The sequence below is a fragment of the Sesamum indicum genome, linkage group LG6 (assembly GCF_000512975.1).
Source record: "Sesamum indicum cultivar Zhongzhi No. 13 linkage group LG6, S_indicum_v1.0, whole genome shotgun sequence".
In the NCBI taxonomy this organism is placed as follows: Eukaryota; Viridiplantae; Streptophyta; class Magnoliopsida; order Lamiales; family Pedaliaceae; genus Sesamum; species Sesamum indicum.
Window position 1 is genome coordinate 4,266,021 of NC_026150.1, and position 25,502 is coordinate 4,291,522.

The following is a 25,502-nucleotide window of genomic DNA, read 5'->3' on the forward strand; positions in this document are numbered from 1 at the left end:
AGTAATAAATGATTTATTTCAAGTTTTAAAAAAATCAAGACGATTATGCGCTCATAGAGAGTTTCAGCCCATTTATCTGAAAAGAGGAAACATATGGCTATGCATGTGAATTGAGGAAAAATAAAAGCACTACACCTTCTGCACGCCATCACCACTTCCAAATGGGGAGTGCAGTGGAGAACTTCTTCTTGTGTATGTTCTGGGACTATTAGCTCCAGATGAAATGCCATCACTTCTTGATTCTGTTCTCCACTTACGCTGATGACTGCGTGAAATCAATGCCTTAAGCCCGCTAAACCACACTTCTGCTTCTTCCTTGTCTTTGCATATCTATCAAAAGAAGATGACAAATTTCCACTATCTAAATGATAAACTGCTGCAGTCAAAGCACCAAACTATGTACAAAATTGTTGCTTCTCAGAGAACTTGGAGATAACAAATGAGAATCTTACCAAATCAAGTGATCTCTCATTGTATATAAGGGAAAACGACTGGTATTCTTTCTCAGGTCGTGGGTACCTTTGAAAAATTGGCTAGACAAGAAAAAAAAACATAGATTTACATAAATGAACATAAAAAAAAGGGTGAAACCAAACACTTAACCAGAAATGTATGTCAGACTGCTTGCACTAATACTCGAAGCAAACAAGAGAAAAGTTCCTATTCACATAGCAGAAATCTCTAGAGTCTAATGTTAAATCTTTGAAACCAGTTAACCAGGGTACTTAAAAGTAGAAAGCACAGGAGGTGGAGAGCTTTGATTATGTCTGACTAAAGGACTGACAGCAAATCTAGCCCTGAAGATCCTATACTTAGGAGAGTAAAAGTATCTCATGTATAGTTCATAACATTTTAAATGTGCATTGACATGCTTGAATACTTATGTGAAAGTAGCATGCATAAATAGCCAGTCCAGCAACCAAGACAAAGCTTCACCTCCCAGTACTCCCTGCATATTTTCTTGTTATATCACTTATCATGATATTATATGGTGTAGCACCAGAATAAAACTTAGCGAGCCATGTATGAATAAAACTGTATCATATCTAGAAAAGAAAGATAGATCAAATTTGTTTGAACGACTGATAAACAGAATAGTAGTTTAAACAAACAAGGTCGAAGGAAATTCTAGGGGATAATGTCTGTTAGTTAAGTGGATTACTTGAAACAGGTAGGGAATGTGTAAAATATGTTCATTTTCATGAAGTTGGTCACTGAATTAGGCCATGCCCGAAAATTAAAGGAAATCTTCATCTTAGGATGGAATTTTAGCCTATATTTCGTAATAGAGCCAAAACAGACCACAATGGAAATACAACACTGGAGGTTAACATTGAATCTACAAAGGTAACATCTAACATTACCGTCCACCTAAATTCTTGAGGGTTCAATCCATGAATCAAATATCGAATTATGACATAATTAGTTGTCAGCAGCAGTTAATAAAAGTCAAAAGACGAAATATTTCTCTTTTGCTTATCCCTATCCCCATCAGCCAAAACCAAAGCTCTTATTTTCTGTTGAGTGATAGTTGGAGTAAAAGGCAAAATTACATTGCTAAACTCAAATGCAGAATTAGAACATGTAAGCAGTAGTCTTTGAACCAAAAGAAACATTCTTAGATTTTGTATATTGTGCATAAGCAGTCAAGTTCTAGTAAAACTTTGGTAACTCATGGCAGCATAACAATGAGAAAATGTACATGTGCAGTAGGAAACTTACAGTCCGCTGTCCAGATATAATTCTGGAAACATGAGTAAGTTTAAGGTGTTTCTCCTCTTTACCCGAGAACCATATCAGAACAGACTCATCCTGGAAACAAGGACACCAGATCATTAGATGTTTGTAGTATTTTTCAAGATTTTACAGGTGACAAAAAAAGCAAATTAATCTTTACTGGCAGGGGGAATTAAGAAACTGATTAACAGCCAGCCATCCTAATGAAAAAAACTCCATTCAGCCAAGGTTCATAAAATATGACAACTGAACTGAGCACCTCCTACTATAGGTAGAATTTAGATTGGCATTACGTCTATCAGATGGGAACAAAAAGATCCTTCTAAGTAAATCTAAGGAAACTTATTTGATATCCCATAGCACAAAAATATAAAGGAGGCAATGGAATGTGCACTGCTCAAACTAGCATTCCTATCAACTTAAACAAAATTAACTCCAAGCTCTCCGTGCCCAATTCTTGCCACTAGCAGAAACTGCGAAAGCTTTTTCACAGCTGGCTGAAAAAGCATTATTAACACTTTAAGAGCAATTTTTTGATCAAGCTACAGCAATTTAATGAACAAACGCATGGAGATCAAGATAAATTACGGAATCAACTCAACAATTATAATCATGAGGTCAGAACTACTATAGAAAATAGTTAATATGTCTTGCATAAAAACTACGCAAGCAGGAGTTCAGGACAGTCATGGACACAAAGCATCCAAAATCTTAACACATTATTTCAAATTATAACTGCTAGAAACTGTAACAAACTTATAATCCTCAAAGATTATATACATTGGTAGTTTTAGACTCATTTTATAATTTTAGGCAATTGAGCATCTCAATCAATTGCGACAATGATTAGCAGCTAATCATAATATATATCCATGTTCTGAAATAGCTGTTCACATTTATCAAGACGGAAAAAGCAAAGGGCCTTTACACCATTTTAGGCACAAGGTGAAACAAAAATTAAGAGCCAAAAGAAAGTACAAGAACTTCAAAATCGAATGGGCTTACATTTGCCAAGCGGAATGGACAAAACTTAGGCTTCCCTCTTCTTCCATACTTCAGTAAGTATGCACCTTTCTTTAGAGCAGTGATGGCCTGTTGTAAAGATCAGGCAATAACACACGTTTAGCATAGCCAGCATATTGTGTGAAAAGCTAAATCAAGGCTTTTCCCCAAACAAATAAGTGTAAACAAGAAAAAGAAATAGTATGGTAAGTGTATAATCGGTTAGTATTAATGGAGCAATAAATGAAGAGAATCACAAGGAGGAAAAAAGGGATATTCACATGTGCTCAGATTTACATGGAAAGGCAGCCTATCTAAGATATGACAGTGACATCAGAAAGCTTAACTTCATCACAACTAGATGAAGATAAAATCATTTGAGGAAGCATGATAGTCAAGGAGAGCCATGAAATATAATGTGGACTTGTTTAAAACCCAAACAAGAATAGTGTATTCAGCTATCACTTTGGTCGTTTGAAGGTATAAACTGACTTGGACTTACTAGGAACCTTGGAGAAGAAGAATGACTGACCAATTGGAACCAACAAAGAACAATAAATATTTGTATGTCATATCTTCAGAAAGTAGAGAAAGAGGGGAAATGTTGGTACATGGTGACAGCATCTAATGAAACAACGATACCGGTTCTCCGATAAAATCAGACCAACTCAATGCAGGAGAAAACTTGATGCCAGAAATCTGCTACGGCGACAAGTTACTAGAAAAGCTTGTGATGAATATTGAGCATGTTAGATAGATATTCAAACTTTTGCTTTAATTGTGGTAATATTGGCCCATTTGCGGTTTATCACTTTTAACTAAAGAATTTTAAAACGGGCACGGATGAGGGCGTAAAAAATCAAAGCAGCAGGACAACCATGATTATAATGCAAAATGGTGAAGACTCGCAATCTGAGAAGCCAAGAAAATTTCATTGAATTGCAAGGCATCAATAAGAGAATCATAGTATAACCATACAGAAGACATTGAAGAAAAATTTTCTGTGACTCGAGAAATTTTAAGAGATTCTTGGGAATCTTAGCACAAGATTCTTAAAAGTTAATAAGAAGGCTTCACAAACTCTCAAGTATCTTAGACAAGTGTTTGAAACTATATAAAGAGCAGTTTAATACCCATCTCTAGAATGTGCTTACAGAAAACCATGTACAGACCAGAAGTATGGTGATCTATTTAGAATGAAGTTACTATATTAAACCAAATTACCAGTCAAAACTAGCAACAGATAATGGCCTTACTTTTTGTGGCCACTTCAGTCATTATTAATGCATTTGCATTCTAAGTTTAAACACGAACCAGACACATAAGCAATGGCAGAACCATAAGATACCACACATATAAGGAATGACAAAACTACAAAATTTTATTATAAGGGCAACACAATATAAACATTCAATAAAGATCTCATCATAAACTTAGGAGAGGCAGGCCCCCATTCCCACCCCCGCACCTCTTGCCACAACCACCCTGTGTATTCCATCACTTGGTGTGAATCAACACATCGCCATCGCTAAACTATACCATACTATGTCAATGTTTATAATATTAAATTAACCAAATTGTAATGATTATAACTCTCAAGTGCTAGCTACTTTAGCATACAGCATCAGGAAATTTAGTAAAAAATAAATAATTAAGTAAAAAAAAACATATCAGCAACGTGATTAATTTTTCAAGCACTCCAATCAGCTAAACCTAACAGAATAAAAACTATTACTGTAAAATTACTAAACAATGGATTACTTAACTTAATCCAACAATTCGAAAGCTAAACTCCGCTCATAACACACAATAATACCAATACTAACAATAACACCCAAGAAACTTTTACCTGCTCGATGTCTCTCTCCACTGGCCCACCAGCCCTGCTGACATCAGAGTTGCTCATCCTATCGCCGTCCCGTGAAATCAAAAAACAAATTCCCACTTCCCCAAACAAGCCCTAAATCCAACCCCCCCATCCCCCATCCACGCTCATACAATACTCCGCTCCCTGCCAGCTGTACTCCAACCCCAGCTGCAGAGCCGCATGAATTCCACCTAATGCAACTGCAGAACTTGCCGATTACCAAGCTAAAGGTGACTTGTCAACCCAAGTTGGAAAATGAAGTAGTAAAGAACAACAGTTTCAGGAAAAAGGGTCATTCGCAGTCGATTGACGGCTGTGATGATTGTCGAGGTATGCGTTGTGCGACAATATGGGAGATCAAGAAAAAGTGAGTTGAGTAGAATCCAATGGTCTTTTGATCTGATAATCAACACTTCTTTTTTATGTAGCAGAAGTGAGCAATAGTACTATCCTGTGCTCAGATATGAGAGAGAGAGAGAGAGAGAGAGAGAGAGAGAGAGAGAGAGAGAGGAGAGATTGGAAAAAGTGTGGACTTATGGTATTTTCATATGGAAAATGTAAAAAAGAAATAGCAAATAAATAAAAATGGATAATAATTGAAAAACTTTGAATGTCTATTTCCATATGGTGTGTTTGGATTAGATTTTACTTTTTTGGTATCTTTCGTATGAAAATTAATTAATGGGTCTGAATTTGATGTATGATTATTGATGTGACTTTCTAACATATAATCGCGTAAAAATAATTTAATGTGTGAATATATATAATTAATAATGATTATTTTATCAAATTATGATATTATACAACACGTAAAAACATTATCGAAAATTAAATAGTTGTTTGATTTAGTCAACAATACAATATTTATAGAAACACATATTTGTTTTAAGTGAAATTTGGAACAAATGAAAATGAATAAATTTGTAAATATTTACAGTCACAAGTATTGCATTGCTATCACTATTATTGCCATTTCTAATATTTCATTTCTATTCTAGCAATACCCTATCCTTAATCCACCATCTTTCGAAACAAATACAAATTTACACAACCATCTTCGACGGGTGTCGAAAATTCATTCTATCTGAAATAGTTTTACACCCCATTACATATATAATCGAAAAAACATATATTTCATGCATTCGACGTATATATAGTATAAGAAATATGAGAAGCATCACCATTTTACAGCAGACGCTCCTTTAATTTTTCTTTGGAGCCCATACAAACTTATTAAGAGCAGAAAAACCAATAAAAAGTTTCAAATGTCCTTTTGTTTTTAGATTCCAACTGATAAAATTTTAATTGATCTAAACTCATTCTCAGCTCCTGAATCGCATAATACGTGATTTGAATATAAGACTCGATAAAGTATACATCTATACCAAATACAGATATGTTCTTGCAATTTCAACACCGTAAAAAAAAAAAAAAAAATGTTGTAGTAGTTATAGAAATAGCAAGAGTTGAGATGCATGTAAAAGAATTGGATGAAATGGGGAGGTGATAATGACCGACACCACGAGGGCCTGCACTTTATGAAAAGGAAGGGAGAAAGAGTAAGAGAGGCACAAGTCAAAATCATGTTCATGCTTTGGTCCCTTTTTCTCTTTGATCAAAATCTTGCCCTTCTACTTCTTGCAATGAGATCATGTGCTCTCAGAGGCCCATAAACAAACACCTCTTCTTCAATATTTGCTAATTACAATCAACAAAGGGTCGTTTGTGGTCCTCAAAGTAGTCCCTCTTTTTACCACCTTTTTTCTTGCATGTATTCAACAAGCAATGAACATGCACGTGTGCTCCATGTGATTGCTTCAATTCTCTTTTAGATGTATGGTTAATTAGATAATGTGTTTGCATGTAGTAAAGGTTATAAGGTTTGGTAGTCTCCACGTTCTCATGTAATAGTATTGATTGGGGGATGTTGATCTGGGTTGGGCTTATCACTTATGCATTGGAAGATATGGAGGTAATAGTATTGATTGGGGGATGTTGATCTGGGTTGGGCTTATCACTTATGCATTGGAAGATATGGAGGTAGCATTGGAAGATATGGAGGTAATAGTATTGATTGGGGGATGTTGATCTGGGTTGGGCTTATCACTTATGCATTGGAAGATATGGAGGTAATCGGACAATCACTAAGGAGGGGTGAATTAGGTGAACTCTTTCTCGAAACTACAGTATAATATTAGCATATTGCAGTCACTTGCATCCTGTAACAATTACCATGTAAACTAATTTTTAACTCATCGTTCTGTACGCAGTCAAAATCTTGTTAGTAACTGGAGTAGAAAGTTATTGTTGGAAGTACTCGTGGGGCCTATAACATTTATTTTTTTTCTTGAACCCAAAAAATAATTAATTTTGAGAACCTATAATGATAAAAACGTTAAAATTATAAATACACTAAAATGGTCTTAGATTAGAGGCAGGGATGACAATTGAGGAGGGAAGTGGGGTCCCGTTGCATCGGGTTGGATTTGGGAATGGATTAATTTCCTAGACCCAGTCGAGTCTAGAATAAATCTCAAATTTTCTCCAAAGCTCACTTGTTAGAACCCCGAATAATATTTATAAATTTTATTAATTTTTTTAAGAATTTTAATTTGTATTCAATATATGCATTTTGAAAAACATATATCGTATTGTAGCTATAATAATTTTTTTTTGCAGATATTTATAAACAATAAAGTTATTTTTTAAATATTATATGAATTAATTATTTAAAAAAAACAATAATTGGGTCTTGTGGCTGAGACGAGTGGTGGGTTTTGAGATGGGTTTAGAGCTGTATTGAGATTGGGACAGAAGTGTGAGAAGTCAATTTCAGTAGAGAGTACAGTTCTCCACCTTGTTCCAACCCCTCCATCTTCCATCCTTTGACTACAATTATTTTGAGATCGAATAATTGTTGACGGTTTTATAAAATAATTTGACCCGATATGATTCAATCGATTTTTGAATTTTTTTTTACCATTTTTAATATTAAAAAAATAATTATATTTACACTCCTAATTTATAATTTATATACACAACCTCTATCTACTATATAATTACATAAATCATTCCCAACAACAAAAAAATATAGATAATTTGTATAATAATGTTTTACGTAAAATTTTGAATGTTGTATGTATAACTTTTCAAAAAATATGACTGTTATTGTGTAAACAATATTGACATTTATAACGAGTGTATATATACTTTTTTAAAAAATTAAAATAATTGATCTATAATAATCTATACTATATAAAAAAGAAAAACCCTTTTTTTTTTACAAACGGCAGTTATGACACTGCAACACCAATTTTATCGTTATACCAATAATACCCCTAATTTGATTTTTTTTTCTTTTCTTTTTGTTGGTTTACATATATATTTTTTATTCATAATATATTTTAAAACGTAAAATAATATTTATTTTATACATGCAGGGACGGCGTGCCATAATGGCTAGTATAAAAAAAAAACCCTTGCACACTCACAACAACAGTTAATAATACCGCTGCACCAATTTTTTATAAAGTAAAAAATACCCTTCATGATAAAATAATTAACCTATTCAATTTTTTAAAATTTATATTAATTGATAAATTATTTTTTTTCTTTTGATTAATATAATATACTAGTTTATATATTTTATTTTTTTATAATATATTTTAAAATATAAAATATTATTTATTACATACGTACAGAAATAATGTGCCAAAATAATTAATATAAATAAATTATAAATCAAGAAATGCAGACACAATTATCCCTATTAAAAATGGAGAAAAGCAAGAATAGAGAGAGATGTTGAAGACTTTTAGCCCACCCCAAAAGCATTTGGGGTCTGTCGGAATGGACTTTTCCTTTGGGCCCAAATAGAAACTAAACTATTTGTTAGAGTGGCCTATCATCTTTTCCTACGTCATGTGAACCAAGCTTTTTAATTAGTCCCAGGTGGTCATGATTTAGCCCTACACATGCCCACCTTCTAAAATTCAAATTCTAATGTGAATTGGCTCTTCGACTCTTATTATGTTGCTTGACATGACATTTGAATTAGATTCACTAAAAGTAATTATTCGAGTTTTCAATAATTATCGCTGCTCAAACGATTTCTATAAACGTCTAATTTATATTAAATTGGGGATGGGTCAAATGGTACGTCATCCTCTGTACCCACATAAAGTAGGAGTAGTGTCTTACAGGTCTATCAACAGAATTGTACTTGTACTATGTGGACTTTATAGTTAAGAATAAAAAACTTAACACATGAGAATTTACCAAACATTCTAATAACGATTGTGGATAATGCCACTGCGTGTCTTTAATACGTATCCATAACTCTAATTCTTAAAGAAAATGATCTTAAGAAACAAAGTCATAAAATGGGCATATAAAGAATTTCCAGATGAGGATGCATGAAGGAAAAGATTTAGTGCAAAAATTGGTGGGATCATTAAAGTACACGAAACGTGTTTTTCCTGAAGTACTGAACAAGACTGTCTTTAAAATCAAGGGATTCATTTTCTTACAGTGTCTGCACATGTATGGTTTCATTCAAGTCCCTGTTTTCCACATTAAATATTGTCCCATCAACAGCTCCGTATTGGTACTAAAAGATAAAGCAGCCTAGAAAAAAAAAGCAAAGAAAGTGTACAGTGAGGAGTGTTAAGATTAAACCCATAATTATTCAAGGGAAAAATGGGAAATTTTCGTTGTTAATGCATCAAAGTTGTGATTTTTATACGAGGGATTTGTGATTATGGGAGTTTTCTGCAGTAGATTGGCGTAATCTGCTGCAGTTGAGAAGTTGGAAAGTCTGTGTGTGTGTTAATTAGCAGTTATTGTCGAGAGAGATGAAGATGAATGAATGAGAAAACCCATGACGAGAATTAAAGTGATACAGGAAAAGATATGCAAATCAAGCAAAAAGATTGCAGAAATTGACACCAAGAATAATACCAACCCAGAAAAATACTTCAATTGCTTTTTAACTTTTTTCTCAAACCCAGCCAAGAAACAAGAAAAACCTTCTCTCTCTCTCTCTCCCCCCGAGACACACATACGCACACAGAGTATTGAGATATATATTTACCTAAAATCTCATGCAACCCACAAAGATTCGCTAGCTTTTATCTCTCTAGAATTTCTTGAATTCTTCGCCTAGTGGGGTTGGGTGAAATGTTGATGGGTCAATAGAGAAGCAGACAGAGAAAGGGAGTAGGAACAATATAGAAAAAGACCCAGAAAAATTGTACACCAGAAGAGTCATGGAGGAAGGTAGGATTTCTTTTCTATTTTGTTTTGCTTTGATTTTCATAACAGATCGTGATTGAGCAGTGATCTTGAGTGCATTTTGTTATGCTTGGAATTTTTTTTAGCAAATCATGAAATTTGGGGTGTTTTTTTTCCCTTTCTTTCGTTGGTTTAATTTCCTCATATTTGGTGAGCATTTTGGTACAAGTGTGCCCGGGACTGAATCTGGTTTCTGGGTTTTCATACTAATATGTCAAAACTGCATTTTGTTTATGCTTCACTTTGATTATACACTTGTACACGAGTAATAGAATAATTTGATTGGGATTGGATGAAGGGTTGCCTTCGGAATTGATAAGAGTTGTAGTAGGTGGATGAGTGCAAGCTACAAGACTTGATGTGTTCTTCATGGTTCTGTGGTTGTTTTGCTTCCGGTGGAGGAAGCTGCTCTTGTTTATTGTTTGTAGCTTTGTGTTTGCAGAATTGTTCTTTGTGCTTGTTAAGTTTACATGATTATCTAGATATTTTTGGAATAATTTCGTTTCTGGGAAAGAAGAAAATTTTGGCTAAAAGTATCTGCGAAATAGCATAGGGTAAGACAGATTTAAACAATCTAGATATTTGCTGAATGTGTAATGGATAAAATGTGTCTGCAAATAAGTATCATAAAACCTGATAAAATGGAGGATTACTCATCATCTATGAGCGGGCGGGCACTTGAAGTTCAACTCCTTTTGGTATATTTTTCTAGCTGCTTTTCATTTCTTTGGGTTTTCAAAGAAGAACTGGTGTCAATTGTGCCTTCTGCTGCGGTTAGAAGTGGTATTTGGACATGGAGGTAAAATGAACTTGAACTCCATTGATTTGGCGCATAGTTAAGAACCAATTACATTATATAGATTAAAGTAAAGTTGAATGACTCAGCAGCATCGGATTAGTGTCCTGATCTATTGAGATATTCTTGAGTGTTACTTAGTTACTTCATGGTCAAATGACATGAAGTCAATGAAATTATTACCTTTGAAAGACATGTATAGGCTTGGGATATACATACTCGCACAATTGAATTGGTGAAAGATGAAACATGAACAACGGAAGGTAATCCTCTTTAAATGAGAACAAGATTACAAGATGCACGCATTTATGAAGTCGTGAGGTCTACGTTACGTGTTTACGCACATTGTGTTAAATTCGTGAAATGTGCTTTTGTTTGTCTTGGTAGATTTTGTCACCTCTTTACAACTTTTTAGAACACGTGTTGTAAAAATTGACTTACTGTTTTTGTAGATTCTGCACGCAACCAAGAAAATATTTTGCCCACCTCATTAAAAGATGCAATCATGACTATTCTTTTGAGTAGGGTAGCATATATTTTTAATGAAAATATTATTCCTGATGCTATAAAAACGCCACGTGTTACTCTCAAACTTGTCAAACAAGAGTGGGGTGAGTTGTCAAAATGGATTGCTTAAAGTTCCAATTTTGCTGTACAAGAGTGCACCAAAAGTGTTTAGTGTTAATATCTTCATATCCTCTGCTAAAGTATGCCCCTTTTGCAGCTTGCATGTTTGAGATGGTAGGTATATGGCTTCAAGCAACGGGTGCTGCTTATTATGTGCATAAATTGTTGTGTCCCTTTTAGCTAATTATCATGTTATGTACTTCAACTCCTTTCAGATCGTAATGCGGTAGAATCAGGTGAGATGCATTCTGAAGATGATAAAGCTCTTCTTGAGAAGAACAAGAAAAGGACTGTAAAGACACGCGCTCAGGTTCAAGCACTGGAGGCTTTTTATAATGGTAAATTACTCATCTTATCATGCCATGACTTGCAGGTATGTGTCTTTTGCTGCCGCAATTGTTGAATAATTTTTGTTCTTTTTCACAGAACATAAATACCCTACAGAGTCGATGAAAATACAACTTGCTGAGTCAATAGGTTTGACAGAGAAGCAAGTTTCTGGGTGGTTTTGTCACCGAAGGTTGAAGGACAAGAGGTTAATGAATGGGGACAACTATGTAACTGGAAAACAAGATCGGTCAAGTGGAGTCATACAAGATCGCGGCAGTGGGCTTAGGCAAGATTCCTGTGGCAGCACCAAACAGGGAGACGACAGGAATTTTGATACCAAGGAAGTTGAAAGCGGAAGGTTAACTCTCCAAGAATACTCTGCTGCAGAACTCACATTCGAGCATGGTGGTCACTGTTCAGGAAACCACAATCGAATGGATGATGCATCTTCAGGAAGTAGTCCTTCATTACGAAATATGTCTAATCATCATAAAGATGACCACTTTGATGTGGCAACTTCAAGGTACCTGATACCAAAATTTCCTAGGGATGTAACTGGCGTAAAAACTAGGTCTGGCCCATCAGGTTACTTAAAAGTGAAGGGTCTAGTTGAGAACAGTGCTATAACTGCAGTCAAGAGGCAGCTGGGAAAGCATTATCAGGAGGATGGTCCGCCACTTGGGATTGAGTTTGACCCACTTCCTCCTGGTGCATTTGAGTCCTTAATGCAGGATCCGGTTGACGGTGAGTCAGAACCATTATATTTAGTATTCTTTCTGTAGCATCTACTTCTTTCTATCTTTTGCTGGTATTGTCAGTTCGTAAATCCACCTAGACTTTTTTATTTATATTGTCTGATGTTGGGAAAGTTTCCTACTCAATCTAGTTCATTATATTTGAAGGGAATATCTGAGAATTTAACTGATTGGATGCTTATCGAAAAGAATGTATGGATGTGTTGGAGAAGAATGCAGTAATAAGCTTGTTTTTACTCGGTGTTGCGGGGGTAAGATCTCACATGAAACCCCATGGTTACATGTATGTGTATAGCGGAATTAGTCCGAGCAATCATTACATCCATCCTTCATAGGCAGCAAGCTCATCTTAATAATGGGTCTGAAAGAATCTCTGTTTCATGTCATTTTATCATATCAGCATAATATGTAAGGTTTTATAATTTGTGTTTCTTGTCGGTCTGATCAAACTTTTTCACATATGCTAATCCCTCATCTTACAACCACTTGCTTGATTCAACTCAGTTTTTAAGGTGTTAAGTTTTTGGATCCTGTACATTGATTCTGTTTTTCAGTCCCGACCTCTTACACATCCTCTTGGTATTTTTTCCCCAAATTGTTCGACTCTAATGGGTCCCACCTGAGTAATGTTAATCGTGAGCATTAGTTGTTTGCTCAGTTGCCATGTAAGTAATAGACAGCAATTATTATAGCATTACTTGTGATTTGTTTTTACACAAGTATTTCCAACCGTGTCGTGTTTCCTTCTTACTTGAGATTTTACATTTTAAGTGAGGGTTTGCGGGATTCTTTTTACATATAAGTTTTCCCATATCTGACTTTAGTGGTGTCATTCATAAATTTCATCTGACCCTTGTTTTTTTCAAATATGAATTATGCCAGAAACATGCTATACTGAAGAAGCTGTTCGGCCTGCCTCACCCGATGCTTCAAAAATCCGCCAGTTACCCAAGTTTGGCAAGGTGAATTAACTTGTATATGATTTCTTTTCTTTATCTTTTACTTAGTTGGAATAAATTTTGCAAATTTTTTAAATGAAAAACATTAGTGATGTCTTTTACTTTACTAGTGCTTGTGTTGTTGGCCTCAGAAGGTTGCTGATTTTGTGACCTGAAAAGGTTATAATTAAATGTACGCTGATTGCTTGGAAGCTCCAAATGCATTCAGTATGTCATTATTGAGATTTATGAAGGCAAAAAATGCATCATACTTTACTAGGCTGAAGAGTTTTGCATCGACATGCATATGTTAGATTTTGATGGAGTAGGCTAAACAGATGTCTGTTTGACTTGTGTTTCCGTATTTTCAAGACAAATACTAAAAGAAATTTTTGCATTGGTGTCTAGTTTATACTGTGCTTTAAATAGGTTACTGCAGAATGACTTTGTTACGTCCTCCATGGAGTGGAAGTCAGGCTTCTGTAAGTCTTAAGTCGGATATAGGATTTATGTTATCAAGTAGCATCATCCTTGTTATCTCTATAAACGAACCACCTCTAATTTGTGCACTTATGTTTGTTACTACCTCACACAGCTATTGATTCTCTACTCGACCGGAAGTCACTTCTGCTTCAAATATGAGTATTGTGTTCTCATTTTATGTCGATCCTTACAGGGGTGTGAATACAACTCCAGTGTGGCTTCTCGCAGTTCTAATATGGATAGAACAGGTTTTAAAGTACCACAAGGACCTGATTTTCCTGATACTTATGTTCACCAAAAGTATAAACAGAATACTAACTTGTCCCCTAATGGTGCTTACTATCCCTGGAGGAGCTCTTCTGAAGAATTGCCTAAAGTTTCTGGTAGAGAAATATCCGGTAGTGAGAGTAAAGATGAATATGGAGTGAGATACAGACAGGCACAGAGTGTTGAAGTTATGAGAATGAGTTCTGTTTCAAGCAATTGTCATCAGCAACACTTTGGTGGGAAATCGAGGGGAGACGAAGAGACTAGTTTCCACAGATATATTGACATGTGCAGAAAGAGTTCGCCGGGAGAAAAATTAGCAGATGGATCGTCCAATTTGGCCGTGAAAGGTTTTGAATACCACAATTATTTCGACAAAATGCAGCCCAGACAGCAGATTGCAAAGGTCTGCAATAACTTTTCGCGTCAACAAGTGATTGCAGTTTGTGACTTTGAGGGCTAATACTCTGCTTCAATAATGCCATATGCAGGATGGAAAAACTTGTGCTCAAAGGAGGATCATAAATGAGAATATGGTTAACATCTCTGGCAAGAACAGTAGTGCTGTAAGTGTTAGATGGATTGAGTCAACACCTACATTAATTTTGTTTCAAGACGGATTGAGTCAACACCTACATTAATTTTGTTTCAAGACGGTATTTACCACAGTTCTCTTAACATCGTTTCTTATTCACAGGCTCCAAAAAGAATGAGGAACGAATTTCCTCAGCAGCCACTTCTAAAGAGATCATCAGCGATAGATAACCAACTAGAGACGTATCGAGTTATAAGGTTTGGCTTATCGCTCTCTATGTCCCCTTCTCATCAGAATATAACTTATGAGTCTCGACTAATGCAGTTTTATGTCTGTCTTTTTGCGTATTCAGGTCTGCAGCAGAGATGCCATCTAGTTATAGTGAAGATGAGGGAAGTGCCGAAACAAGTTCTTCAGTGGAGTAAGAAAACGGTCTGAGGATATGGTTTCCAGCTGAGTAATGGGGGATTGTATAGTTCTTTTATCTTCTATTTTTCCAGCATTTTGACATTAGCAAAGCTGTTGTAGAAAACACTGATTGCCAGAGAGGAACCCTTCATTTGAAGTGGCCTTGTGTGATTAATCATCTGTTGTGCTCAGTTATTTAGTTTTCTTGTATAGAAACTTTCTTATTCAGGATCAAGAACTTCATTGCTCTTATTATGTGGTCGTTAGCTGCGTTTTATCGTGGATGTATGAACGAAATGGAATAAATATATTTAGAAACTAGCTACCCAACATAATTTTCAGTTTTTATTATTTTTAGTTAATTATACAAATAAATAAAAGAGAAAAATAACCTGAAAACTTAATCATAACTAATTTCAAATATTTTTTCTATTAATTTTAAATGTGTAATGAGCAGACTGTTTTCGATGGAGAAATTTGAAGGGATGGTCATTTTGTATAAAAATATGCTTAGAGGATATAGTCATTAATATATACTTTTTGTCTACGAAACGTAGTTACTTCATTATTTGGGCCAAACTGAAGAAAATTAAACTTGTGTTTGGTCACAGTTTATCATCATTTTTCAGTTCTCAAGTAGAAAAAGATGCAATTTATCAAATAAATAATTGAACTCTAAAGAAATGTTATATGTGTTTGTGTGTGTGTGTGCTTTTTATATATATAGATAATGTAATGATTAATATGGAAAGAAATAGAAAAAAGGAGTGAATACTGAAGTTGTGTCTGAACATTGAGAAATCTCAGAATGGAAACTGTAAGAAACTATAATCTTTTGCTAATCAACAAAATCTGGTACAACAACCTGTGGCTGTGGCTGTGGCTGTGGATCATAAGTTAGTTGACTACTTTCTGATGTTGTTTCTTGTAAACAAATTGGATTTCTCTTCACTTCCATCTTCCAAATCAATCTCACTCTTCTTTCTTGCTCGACTTTGCATCATCAGCTTCTTCAGAGCTACTTGTTTTCGACTCATCAAACTCCAACAACTGCACAACATCGTACAGAAATCAACACTTACACGGTAACCAGAAAAACAGTCGACACAGAAATACAAAGGAAAAACAAATCTCTACTGGATCTCCTTTCCAAGAAAGTATAAATGACTCACAGGTTTGACTTCCCCGTTCCATATGCAATGCGCAGCCAGAAAACCAATAACAGCAGGCACAATGTACAATAGTGCAGGCTGGAAGAACATTAAGAACCAATAACATAGGTAGCGCAAATCAAGATATAAGCATAAAATGTGAACACAATTTTTTCAGAAAGATTATTCACCTGTGCAGCTTGAAACCAGTTCATTACGATGATAGTGAGGATCAAACCAACTGTGTAGCCTACAAATGCGCTCTTTAAAATATTGGCTCTCTTTTCCTCTGGAAACATCAAATCTTAGTGCCAATGCAACAAAAATTCCTGAAAAGTGAAAGTAAACCTTAAAATTCTGTTGAAACCAAGAAAGTCATCCCGAATTCACATGATGAAGTTTGCAGGAGGTGGCCAGGTGAATTTCTAGCTGTACGGAAGTATAATGTTTGAAATTTTCGGTTAACTTCATACCTGGGATCACTATATCACCAAGACCTAGCATCGAAAATGGACGTGTAGAATCTGCTGTTGGGAATAAAAGCTGCAGAAAGTGAAGCATGAATATTATAATAGATAAAATGGGACTAGCATGTAGGAATAGTCAAGAGCTATTGCTGCCATGATAGCTACACATATTTATAAGAATTGAAGTACAGACCTTTATAGGAGCGTCAAAAGATTTAGCAACGCTAACCATCACGGGGGTGAAAAATACCCAGAAAATGTCGTATACAAAAAGCCCTGTCTGCAATTTGCAGAACATACACATCAACTAAGGACAATTACATATTATATAATGTAGTATAAACCATAAAGTAAATCCAAGCATACATGTCTTATATATCATATAGATATAGCATGGAGGCATTTATACATTTTAATAACAAATAAGCATCATCATATATCAAGTATCATGATTAATCCTCTTTTTCCTCCCGTCCCTGAAACAGACTAAATGCTGGATTGTGAAATCAAACACCCTTGGAGTGATGACAATGACACCACCAACAATAACAACAATGATGTGTGTGTGTGTGTGTGTGTGAGAGAGAGAGAGAGAGAGAGCAATAAAAAGCGGAAGGATGAGAACTTGGATAAGGACATCATAGTTCGTAATACATTTGGACCAAGTTGATATCCCCATTCTTGTTTAAAGCCTCGAGTTTATAAAGAGAAGTCTTGAAGAGATTTATGATCTACAGTGACTGTCTATTCACTAATGCAATTCCTTACCAAGAGAATAGCACCAGTCTTAAATGAGCCAAGTGAAAGCATTTCGATCCCCTGCATTTTTTTCAAAGAAAAACCAGAGACATGAAAGGTCAAGCAAAAGCTTTCTCCTTGAAACTTGTACACAAAAAGAAGAAAAGAAAAAGATTCTATATAAATATGAAAGCTTTACATTCCAGGTACATGAGTTCAATTCATGCATTTGCATGAACTTGTGATTTTGAGGGAAATAAAGCTAAAGAAATCTGCTGCGCTGTCGAACCTGAATGCAGAAAGCAAGCCCCAAGACGTTGTTAGCTAGCCAATGCTTCTTTGAAGCATACCACGCACAAAAGAAGATTCCAGGAATTGCTGCAACAATCTGTGATTTTGTAAACTCAACCTCCAAAGCTGTACAACAGACAGCAGTACAATGTCAATCAAGCAGATCAAATAGAAAGCTCGGACAACCCGTACTTCCAATTCTTGGAGAAGTTAATTGAGATTGAAAACCAATCACTAAACTGTTTTACGTCAAGTTAGATTTTCTAATCATGAACTGTAAAATTTGTGCAAGAAGGCATGCTAGTGTGCACAACTAGACAAAGATTTTAGACACTATCTAATCAGAACAAGAGTAGATTTTATGAAGAAGCATCATACAAATTGTAGAAGATGTCTTGTAACCAACTCGACCAAGTAATAATTGTATTTGACCCAGAAAATTATCCTTCACTCTCAGTAAAAACACATGCAATCTTCAACAGACATAATTATATCTCAGACAATCAAAGCTGATCAATGAAAACAAAAACCATATTTGCCCTTTTACATACAAAAATCTTCATCTTTTCAGTGAGGAACCATAACAATTTCAAAATCAGAGAGTGCACACGCATTATAAACAAATAGTTTCTTGACCTGGCATATGAGAATTCATCACAGACAAAGGACAAACAATTACACTTAACTTTCCACCGCACAGTTTTGGATTTTCGGAGCAATTTACATCTCTGTCATATACTAGTAAACTCTTTTGAAAAGATAAAATAGTCATTCAAGGAAGTTAGAACGTAATTGTGTTAATCCCAATGGGTATTTGAAGCATCCTGGAAAAAGTATATAATTGGCATTACAAAGTGATACAGAAATTGAGCCTCAATTGTATCATCACATGCAACAAAATAGTATTGACGAGTAAAGAGAAATTTAAGGACTGAATGCATCAAAAGCAGCATACTCCCAATACAGGAACCAAACTAAGAAAGATATAAAGAGATATGAGTGAGTCCATACACCGAATATATGGGAAACGCCAAATAATGACATTATCATTCCATGGTTTGGGTAGAAATCTTTTGATTGCAGGTAACACTGTTGCCCTACAAAGTCAATACAAAACAGTGGAGGTTGATTAACAAATACTATTATTCACTAATGAAATAGCTCATAGGGGAGACACATACGAAAGAGCAGCAACCCCAAGAACGAAAAAGTAGCACGTTAATACAGCATTAACCAAGTCTTTGGACAGAAATTTGAAAAGCAAAAACAGTGACAACAACATCGCACTCCCAACCAGTGGGAACCGCATTGCATGTTCATTTGACATTGTTTCCTGCAAAATTTAAATAGCACAGAATAAGAAAAGGTGAATACCAATTGCTAAAAGACTTAAGAAAGAGATGTTAATTTCTGGAATTTCATTTCGATGCCACACTTACTGATGGTGGAGTTGGCTTTACAGAACGATAGCAACCCACATAAACTGTTAGACAAGCTGTCAAAATGACATTTAAATTTGGGTCTACCTTCACAACTAGTGGGGCCAGGGTCAAACCTGCATCAATGAAAAAGCACCTTATCACAATGTGATGTGCTAAGGCCAAGACAAGGCTGAAACTATAAACTTTATTCTATCTGCCAAGCACATAGTAGAAGAGAAACATAAACTCTGACATGCAAGTGCAACAGGCATGAACATAGAAGATGATAAATCCATGACCCCTGGAGTCTGGACACATCCTCAATTGAATCAAATTGAAAATGTTCTTTCACAAACTGTTACAATGTGAGTATGTTTATTTATCTTGCTACTTTAATGATGAAGAATTCCCAGAATTGTTTTTACAGATTGATTCATTGACACTAGAAGTTCAGTGCCCTTAACAGACGAAAAATCTATATGGAAAGCACTAACCAACTAGGAAAAAACAAACACAACTCCTCGTATGTAGTGGAGAAACTGTAAATAGTAAATCATATACTTTCAATTTTTGCCGTAGAAAAAACAACAGAAAGAACATTACTTACTATAAAAGCAAATGAAATCAATGAAAGGGGAAAAGATCATACCTGCCAGGGCCAAATTAGCCAGACGCTCATTATTCTTCATTGTAATATCTTATTGAAATTCCGAACTATCCTCGTTTTTTCTCCACAGAAGCTACTCCACAAGAAACTAAAAACACAAATATATGAAATTGATAAATAATCAACGAGCCCATCAAACTGCAATCTTTCCAAGATTCTGTACATAAATAAGCAGGCTAGACTGCAATCCCACTTTACGTTTTCTGAATTTCCTTTTCAACAAGGATTAGGCCACTAAAGTTATCAGGGCACTGGAAAATAGCATCTATTGAATCATGCAAATTTAATATTCTTTCTTTACACAGTGCCCCAAGAAAAACTTTCGGGTATTGGCAAATTTAATCTCAAGATCATGTCAAGAAAATAGAAAAAAGAAAAAAGAAAAAAGAATAGAAAAGGAAACAACATAGCAAAAAACCCAATCCAATAGTTAAGAATTACATCTCTGAACCAATGTGCTAACTAATTCTTGAATTCTAATCATCGACCCACATTCTTGAACTTTTTGTAACAGAAAAAATCCAAACGAAAAAATTAGTCTTGATTCAAGAAAATAAAGATAAAAGCAAAAATATACATACATGTACGCACACAGGCACACACACACACACACACGCATACAAATATACGTATAAATCGAGAGAGAAGCGGCAAAGAAAAACCTTAGAGAAGAGGAAATTGATGGCGTTTCCTATCTCTCTCTCCCTGTACACTAATCTCTTCAATTCCAATCAGACAGATCGTAATCACCTTAAGTGTGTGCAATTTTCACACACCGAGACAGAGAAACAGAGAGAGAGAGGGTTTAGATTTTCACACACTCGTAATAGAAAATCAAAAATGGGCTCATTTAGCATTTATAATTTTTTGGCAAAAAATCCCATCACTGGGACATAGGAACCTCTTTCAGTTACAGTCGCTCGTACGTATTGTACATTTTGACCAGCGACGTGGGCTTTTCATGTGATAGTCCAATGTACAACCCACATGAAGCTGTGGTACCTAATAATCGTAGGATAAGATACTGTAGGAAATATTAGTTGCCCAACAAAGTAACTGTAGAATTATAAGATGCAGTTATGCTTAGGTGGATCCGCCACGTCCCCGAACGCGTACTGGCCCAATGACCAAACGCCACGTCAGATTCTGAAAATATCTTCAGCAACGGGTTTGATCCAATTTCTCATAGATTATTCAAATTTTAATTAGAGAAAAAAAAATACTTCCTGTAATTTGGTTCGTAGAATGCATAATCTGGTTTTGGAATAATTAATTTTAAAAAAAAATAATTACAATTTGAATTATAATTTTATAATTGATTATAGCGTTACCAATGATTTCTCAATCTAACGGTCGAGACTAAAGTTGAGATCCCATAAACAAGTTCAAGGTCATGAATTTGAATCTTAATGGATAATTATCTCACTTTATGTGAATCATTGTGATTTACTTACAATCATATAGATGTATTGATGGAATCATCCCACGCGCGAAGCGTGGTTTGGACCATAACCTCTAAGACATGAGGTGTCAAGTGAGTTAAGCATCATTAGCATACTATCATCGTCAATATCTAACTAACATTTGTGCAGTGACAATATTACCAAGGATTAAATACATTTTACACTTTTAAATTATAAATAAAGTTTTCTCTAAAATATGCCTACCACGAAAGTTTCCCTAATTAAAATATAGTTTAAATTATTATAAAGAATTTTGTTTAAAATAAACATATCTAAAATTTATGATTTTTATAATGAGTATAGAATTTATATAGACTGTATAAATTTAAAATTATTATAGTTTTTTGCATATTGTTCATAATTACATAATTTTTGCTTGTGTAGTTATACATATATTGAATTTTTTTAAAAAATAAATTATCAATACAATTTTAAAATATTATATCAAATATATACACTGAAAATCTATAATATTCTATAATTTTTTGAGTAATGATATGTTATATTTTAATTATGTGTACACGTAATTGTATAAGAATTTATAAGTTATAACATACTTGTTTAATAAAATTATATGTATGATGTATTACACGTATTTATATATATATATATAAATATATATATATTTATATGTACTTTTTAACATAAATATTTTCGCCGAGTGCTGCGGTCCAGTAACACCATAATGGTCACACGACATTCATAAAAATTTTAAGATTACTGTGGGACGTTGAACCTACAAAACAGAGGTTAGACTCCAATGCTTATGTCAGTAATGTTCTTACTGAATAAATAAATGAAAAACTTGAATCAAAGTGAGAAAGTGGTTGTAAGTAATATTAAAGTGATGAAAATTATGTGGAGTACAAAAAGTATGCTGAAAATAGCCTAAAAATTGAGTGATAATGAGAGTATAAGTGTGATAGCTTGCGTTACCGAAATAACTGCATAATAAAAATATTAGCAACCTACATGATCCATAAGGTAGTTGGGGTGAATCTGGTACCGTTGGATAGCTGCACGTGTTAGCTACATAATAAAAAAAGAATTTTAGAATTTGAATTTATCTAGACAAAATATAACTTTTGGTCGAGTCTTACTAAGTCCGTCCACGTATTCAGAAATTCCATTAATTACTAACTAAAGTGTTGATTCCAGGTGGGTCTCTTGGAGTCAACTGAAGATTTTTTACTGTGACGTGTATTAAGATATTAGCAACCTGCATGACGTATCATCTCTGTTGTATGATGACTCAGTTTGTCGGATCGGACTTGTTTATTGGGATTGTCATGTTAGTAAGACCAGTGCAAGTTATAGGCTTTGATACCTTATTCTTGGGTCAGGATGGTATAACAAGGGTATAATGGTCACTTTATCAAAAAGTTAACGCTAGTAATTATATTAAATGAAAATGGGTGATTGAACTATATTTTAAAAAAAGAAGGGGGGTTTAGCATCTTTTTAAAACACATGAATGCTTTTAGCTGAGTTTTTAAAGCACCGGGTTTTATGTGATTTCGCGTATTAATATATGGCACTATGAAAAAATAGATTATTCCATATATTATAAAAGAATACATTGTAAAAATCATACTAAATAAATACTATCTATTACAGTCGAACAAAATCAATAATATTCAAGTATTTGAAATGATTTTCAGCTATGAGCAAAAAAAATTGTCATAATTTTTAATAATAATTAAGATCTCAATTTCACCTACAAAAATAACAGTAATAATTGATCAAATTAATTAACCATAACAAAAAATTATCATTGTTTTCAATATTGACGTTGTTATACATATGAGTTAATTGTCAATAATAATAAGTTAATAACTTAGACATAACTCCACGTGCTAATGAAATTTGTAAAAGTTGTTATTAATATGACAAAATAACAAAAAAATGTCTCTGTCCTTAATTATTATTATTGTACTTATATATCTATGCTATATAAAAAGAAAAGGGCTTTTTTTTTATTACAAGTGATGGTTATGACACCGCAACACCAATTTTATTATTATGTCAACAATACTCCTAAATTGATTTTTTTCTTTTTTTAGAAATATAATGTGTTGGTTTATATATATTTTTTGATTATATATTTTAAAATACAAAATATTATTTCTTATATGCACATCGGAACGGCGGACCACTGCGCCTAATTGATAATAATGGCAAGTTATATTTTTTTCGATAAACGTAAATTTCATTAAACAGAGAAAAAGTACAAGAGTGCAGTATAATTATGAATCATTATGAAATCACCCCAACAAATCAAGAAATCCGCCGTAAACGATATAGACCAGAGCTAACAAGTTATGTTTTCATAATTTGTGATATCTATATCAAGTTGATGATATAAAAACCAGTCAGCTGAATATGATAGCATATGATAGAGAAGGAAATCAGTGAAATCAAATGGTGATTTAAATAAAAATGCTAATTATGATATTATTTTCATGATAAAGGAAAAAAGACATACATGTGTGTATATATATATATAAATAACAAGTCAATTTTGAGAAATAGTTAGACTAATCAAATTTCTAACTTTATCTTAATTAATTTCTTCTTCTCCGCGTACGTCGGCTGAGAATTTAATACTGAAATTATTATTTTATATATGATATTGTTCAAGAAATTGTTTTAATTAATTCAGCCCCTCTCTCTCTCTCTCTCATATATATATATTACATAAATATCCAAAATATTAATTAAAGTCACATGTGTATATTAATTAAGAAATATATATATATATATATATATTAAATAAATAAATAAATAAAACGACGTACATTGATGACTCGAAATAGTCGACTTTTATTTTTGCACTTACCTAAAATCGTGACATGATTGAATAGTTCCAAATTGTGTTCATGTCCAATTAGTTTGATTCAATCCAATTAATTAATTTTCTAATAATATTAATATTAATTATTGAAGACTACGTACTATATAGATATAAATTAGATTTTGCTTTTCTTAATTGGAAAAATGATTTAAAAAATAATATTATTTTAATTAGTAACACAATATTAGTCCCACAATATTAATATACATATACATATATATATAGCAAGTTGATGATATAAATATAAAAAGTAGTGAGCTGAATATGATTGCGTGGAGAAGGAAATAAGTGAAGTCAAATGATAAATTAAAGAAAACATGTTAATTATGGTATTATTTTCATGATCATTTAAAAAAGTCACATGTCTATATAAATAAATAATAACTCAATTTTTCTGAGATATAGACTTCTCAAATTTTGTAACTTGTATGATCTTTAATGTGAACTTAAAATTAATTAATAATTTTGATTAATACAATTTTAGTTCTATAATTAACTTTAGGTCGTTAGCGTTTTTTATCCTATAATTTACTCTATTTACACATTTAATCCTTTTTTTTTTACGAATTTAGTTTTGAATCTCCTCCTTTTTTGACAAATTTGAAAATTTGAATAAGTTAGTTATACTATTAGTTGAAGAACATTTTTCACTTTACGAGAAATTAGAGTGGTGTCATTAATGCCGTTTGTGAGTGTGGAGGGCCGTCATGGCACGAATCTCTACATACATATAATAAATAATATTTTTTTATATTTTAAAATATATTATAAATAATATATAAACCAATACATGATCGATGAACTTTAATTTACGGTTGAAGCCTATAATGATATATAAAGTTTCAGGTCACGTGTTTGAGATGATATCTGGCCAGCTAGATGACTTGTTTGATCTATTAGCTACCTACCTATGTTTACATATATTTTAATTTTTCTCATAACAAAATAAAAAAAAAAGTAGTATTATTTCTCATGTTAATTATTAGGATTCACCTTTTGTACATTTTTTTTCAATGAATAATTTCATTTGCACTCATGAATTATGATTTATTTATATAAATTATTCATATTTTTTTAATTATGTAATTATAGAAACCACTCATCGCGATTGAAAAATAGGGATAGTTTATGTGACGGTGTTGATGTTTCTTAAAATTACATGCGTAATTTTTCAAACAACAAGGATAATTTCTACAAATGATGCCAACATTTATAATAGGTATATACCTACGTAAATTTTTAAATATTAAGAATACTTTGTGTAAATAGATCGTATATAAGCTTTTCATAATTACTTGTATAGAAAACAAACAAATAGCGACTTTAAAGAGTGATCAACTTGCAACTCTTAAGACTTTGAGATTTTGACAATTCATCAAAAAGTGCTGAAAACTTCAATTTCAATGTGCAGTG

The 25,502-nt window shown here is 33.5% G+C and overlaps 3 protein-coding genes across 6 annotated transcripts in view; 1 reads left to right on the plus strand and 2 right to left on the minus strand.

Annotated features, from left to right (window-relative positions):
• The window catches only part of LOC105163660, a 13,359-nt gene extending 8,233 nt beyond the window's left edge, over nucleotides 1-5,126 (minus strand). Inside the window, exons 1-5 of one of the 2 annotated variants that reach the window (XM_020695015.1) lie at nucleotides 4,589-5,126; nucleotides 2,743-2,829; nucleotides 1,723-1,812; nucleotides 453-533; nucleotides 136-330 (exon numbers count right to left, since the gene is read on the minus strand). In XM_020695015.1, the coding sequence (XP_020550674.1) occupies nucleotides 136-330; nucleotides 453-533; nucleotides 1,723-1,812; nucleotides 2,743-2,829; nucleotides 4,589-4,645 (510 nt within the window). In that variant the 5' untranslated portion in view covers nucleotides 4,646-5,126. Of the gene's footprint in view, nucleotides 1-132; nucleotides 331-452; nucleotides 534-1,722; nucleotides 1,813-2,742; nucleotides 2,830-4,588 lie in introns of both variants that reach the window. The other variant, XM_020695014.1, reaches the window with a different exon arrangement.
• Nucleotides 9,210-15,289, plus strand: LOC105163662. Of its 3 annotated transcripts, none has more exons than XM_020695056.1 (8): nucleotides 9,210-9,883; nucleotides 11,537-11,659; nucleotides 11,748-12,395; nucleotides 13,289-13,368; nucleotides 13,940-14,500; nucleotides 14,586-14,660; nucleotides 14,792-14,886; nucleotides 14,982-15,289. In XM_020695056.1, exons 1-8 carry the CDS (start codon nucleotides 9,874-9,876, stop codon nucleotides 15,052-15,054), a joined length of 1,665 nt encoding a protein of 554 aa, XP_020550715.1. In that variant the 5' UTR covers nucleotides 9,210-9,873; the 3' UTR covers nucleotides 15,055-15,289. The 3 variants fall into 3 exon arrangements, with proteins under 3 accessions (XP_020550715.1, XP_011080403.1, XP_020550716.1); XM_011082101.2 differs by having other exon boundaries at nucleotides 9,214-9,883; nucleotides 14,021-14,500; XM_020695057.1 differs by lacking the exon at nucleotides 9,210-9,883 and adding an exon at nucleotides 11,309-11,435.
• Nucleotides 15,783-20,607, minus strand: LOC105163663 (signal peptide peptidase). The gene is given in 13 exon segments (XM_011082103.2): nucleotides 15,783-16,087; nucleotides 16,210-16,287; nucleotides 16,380-16,454; nucleotides 16,456-16,517; nucleotides 16,662-16,731; nucleotides 16,849-16,935; nucleotides 17,424-17,474; nucleotides 17,683-17,810; nucleotides 18,696-18,781; nucleotides 18,866-19,017; nucleotides 19,124-19,239; nucleotides 19,755-19,860; nucleotides 20,435-20,607. Coding segments are annotated over 12 exon segments (1,023 nt in total). The 5' UTR covers nucleotides 19,795-19,860; nucleotides 20,435-20,607; the 3' UTR covers nucleotides 15,783-16,009.

Excerpts from the sequence above, each read along its gene's own strand:
- LOC105163662 (XM_020695056.1), top strand. Across the intron at positions 14,501-14,585 it reads CCAGACAGCAGATTGCAAAG|GATGGAAAAACTTGTGCTCA; the intron begins GTCTGCAATAAC and ends TGCCATATGCAG. Across the intron at positions 14,887-14,981 it reads GAGACGTATCGAGTTATAAG|GTCTGCAGCAGAGATGCCAT; the intron begins GTTTGGCTTATC and ends TTGCGTATTCAG.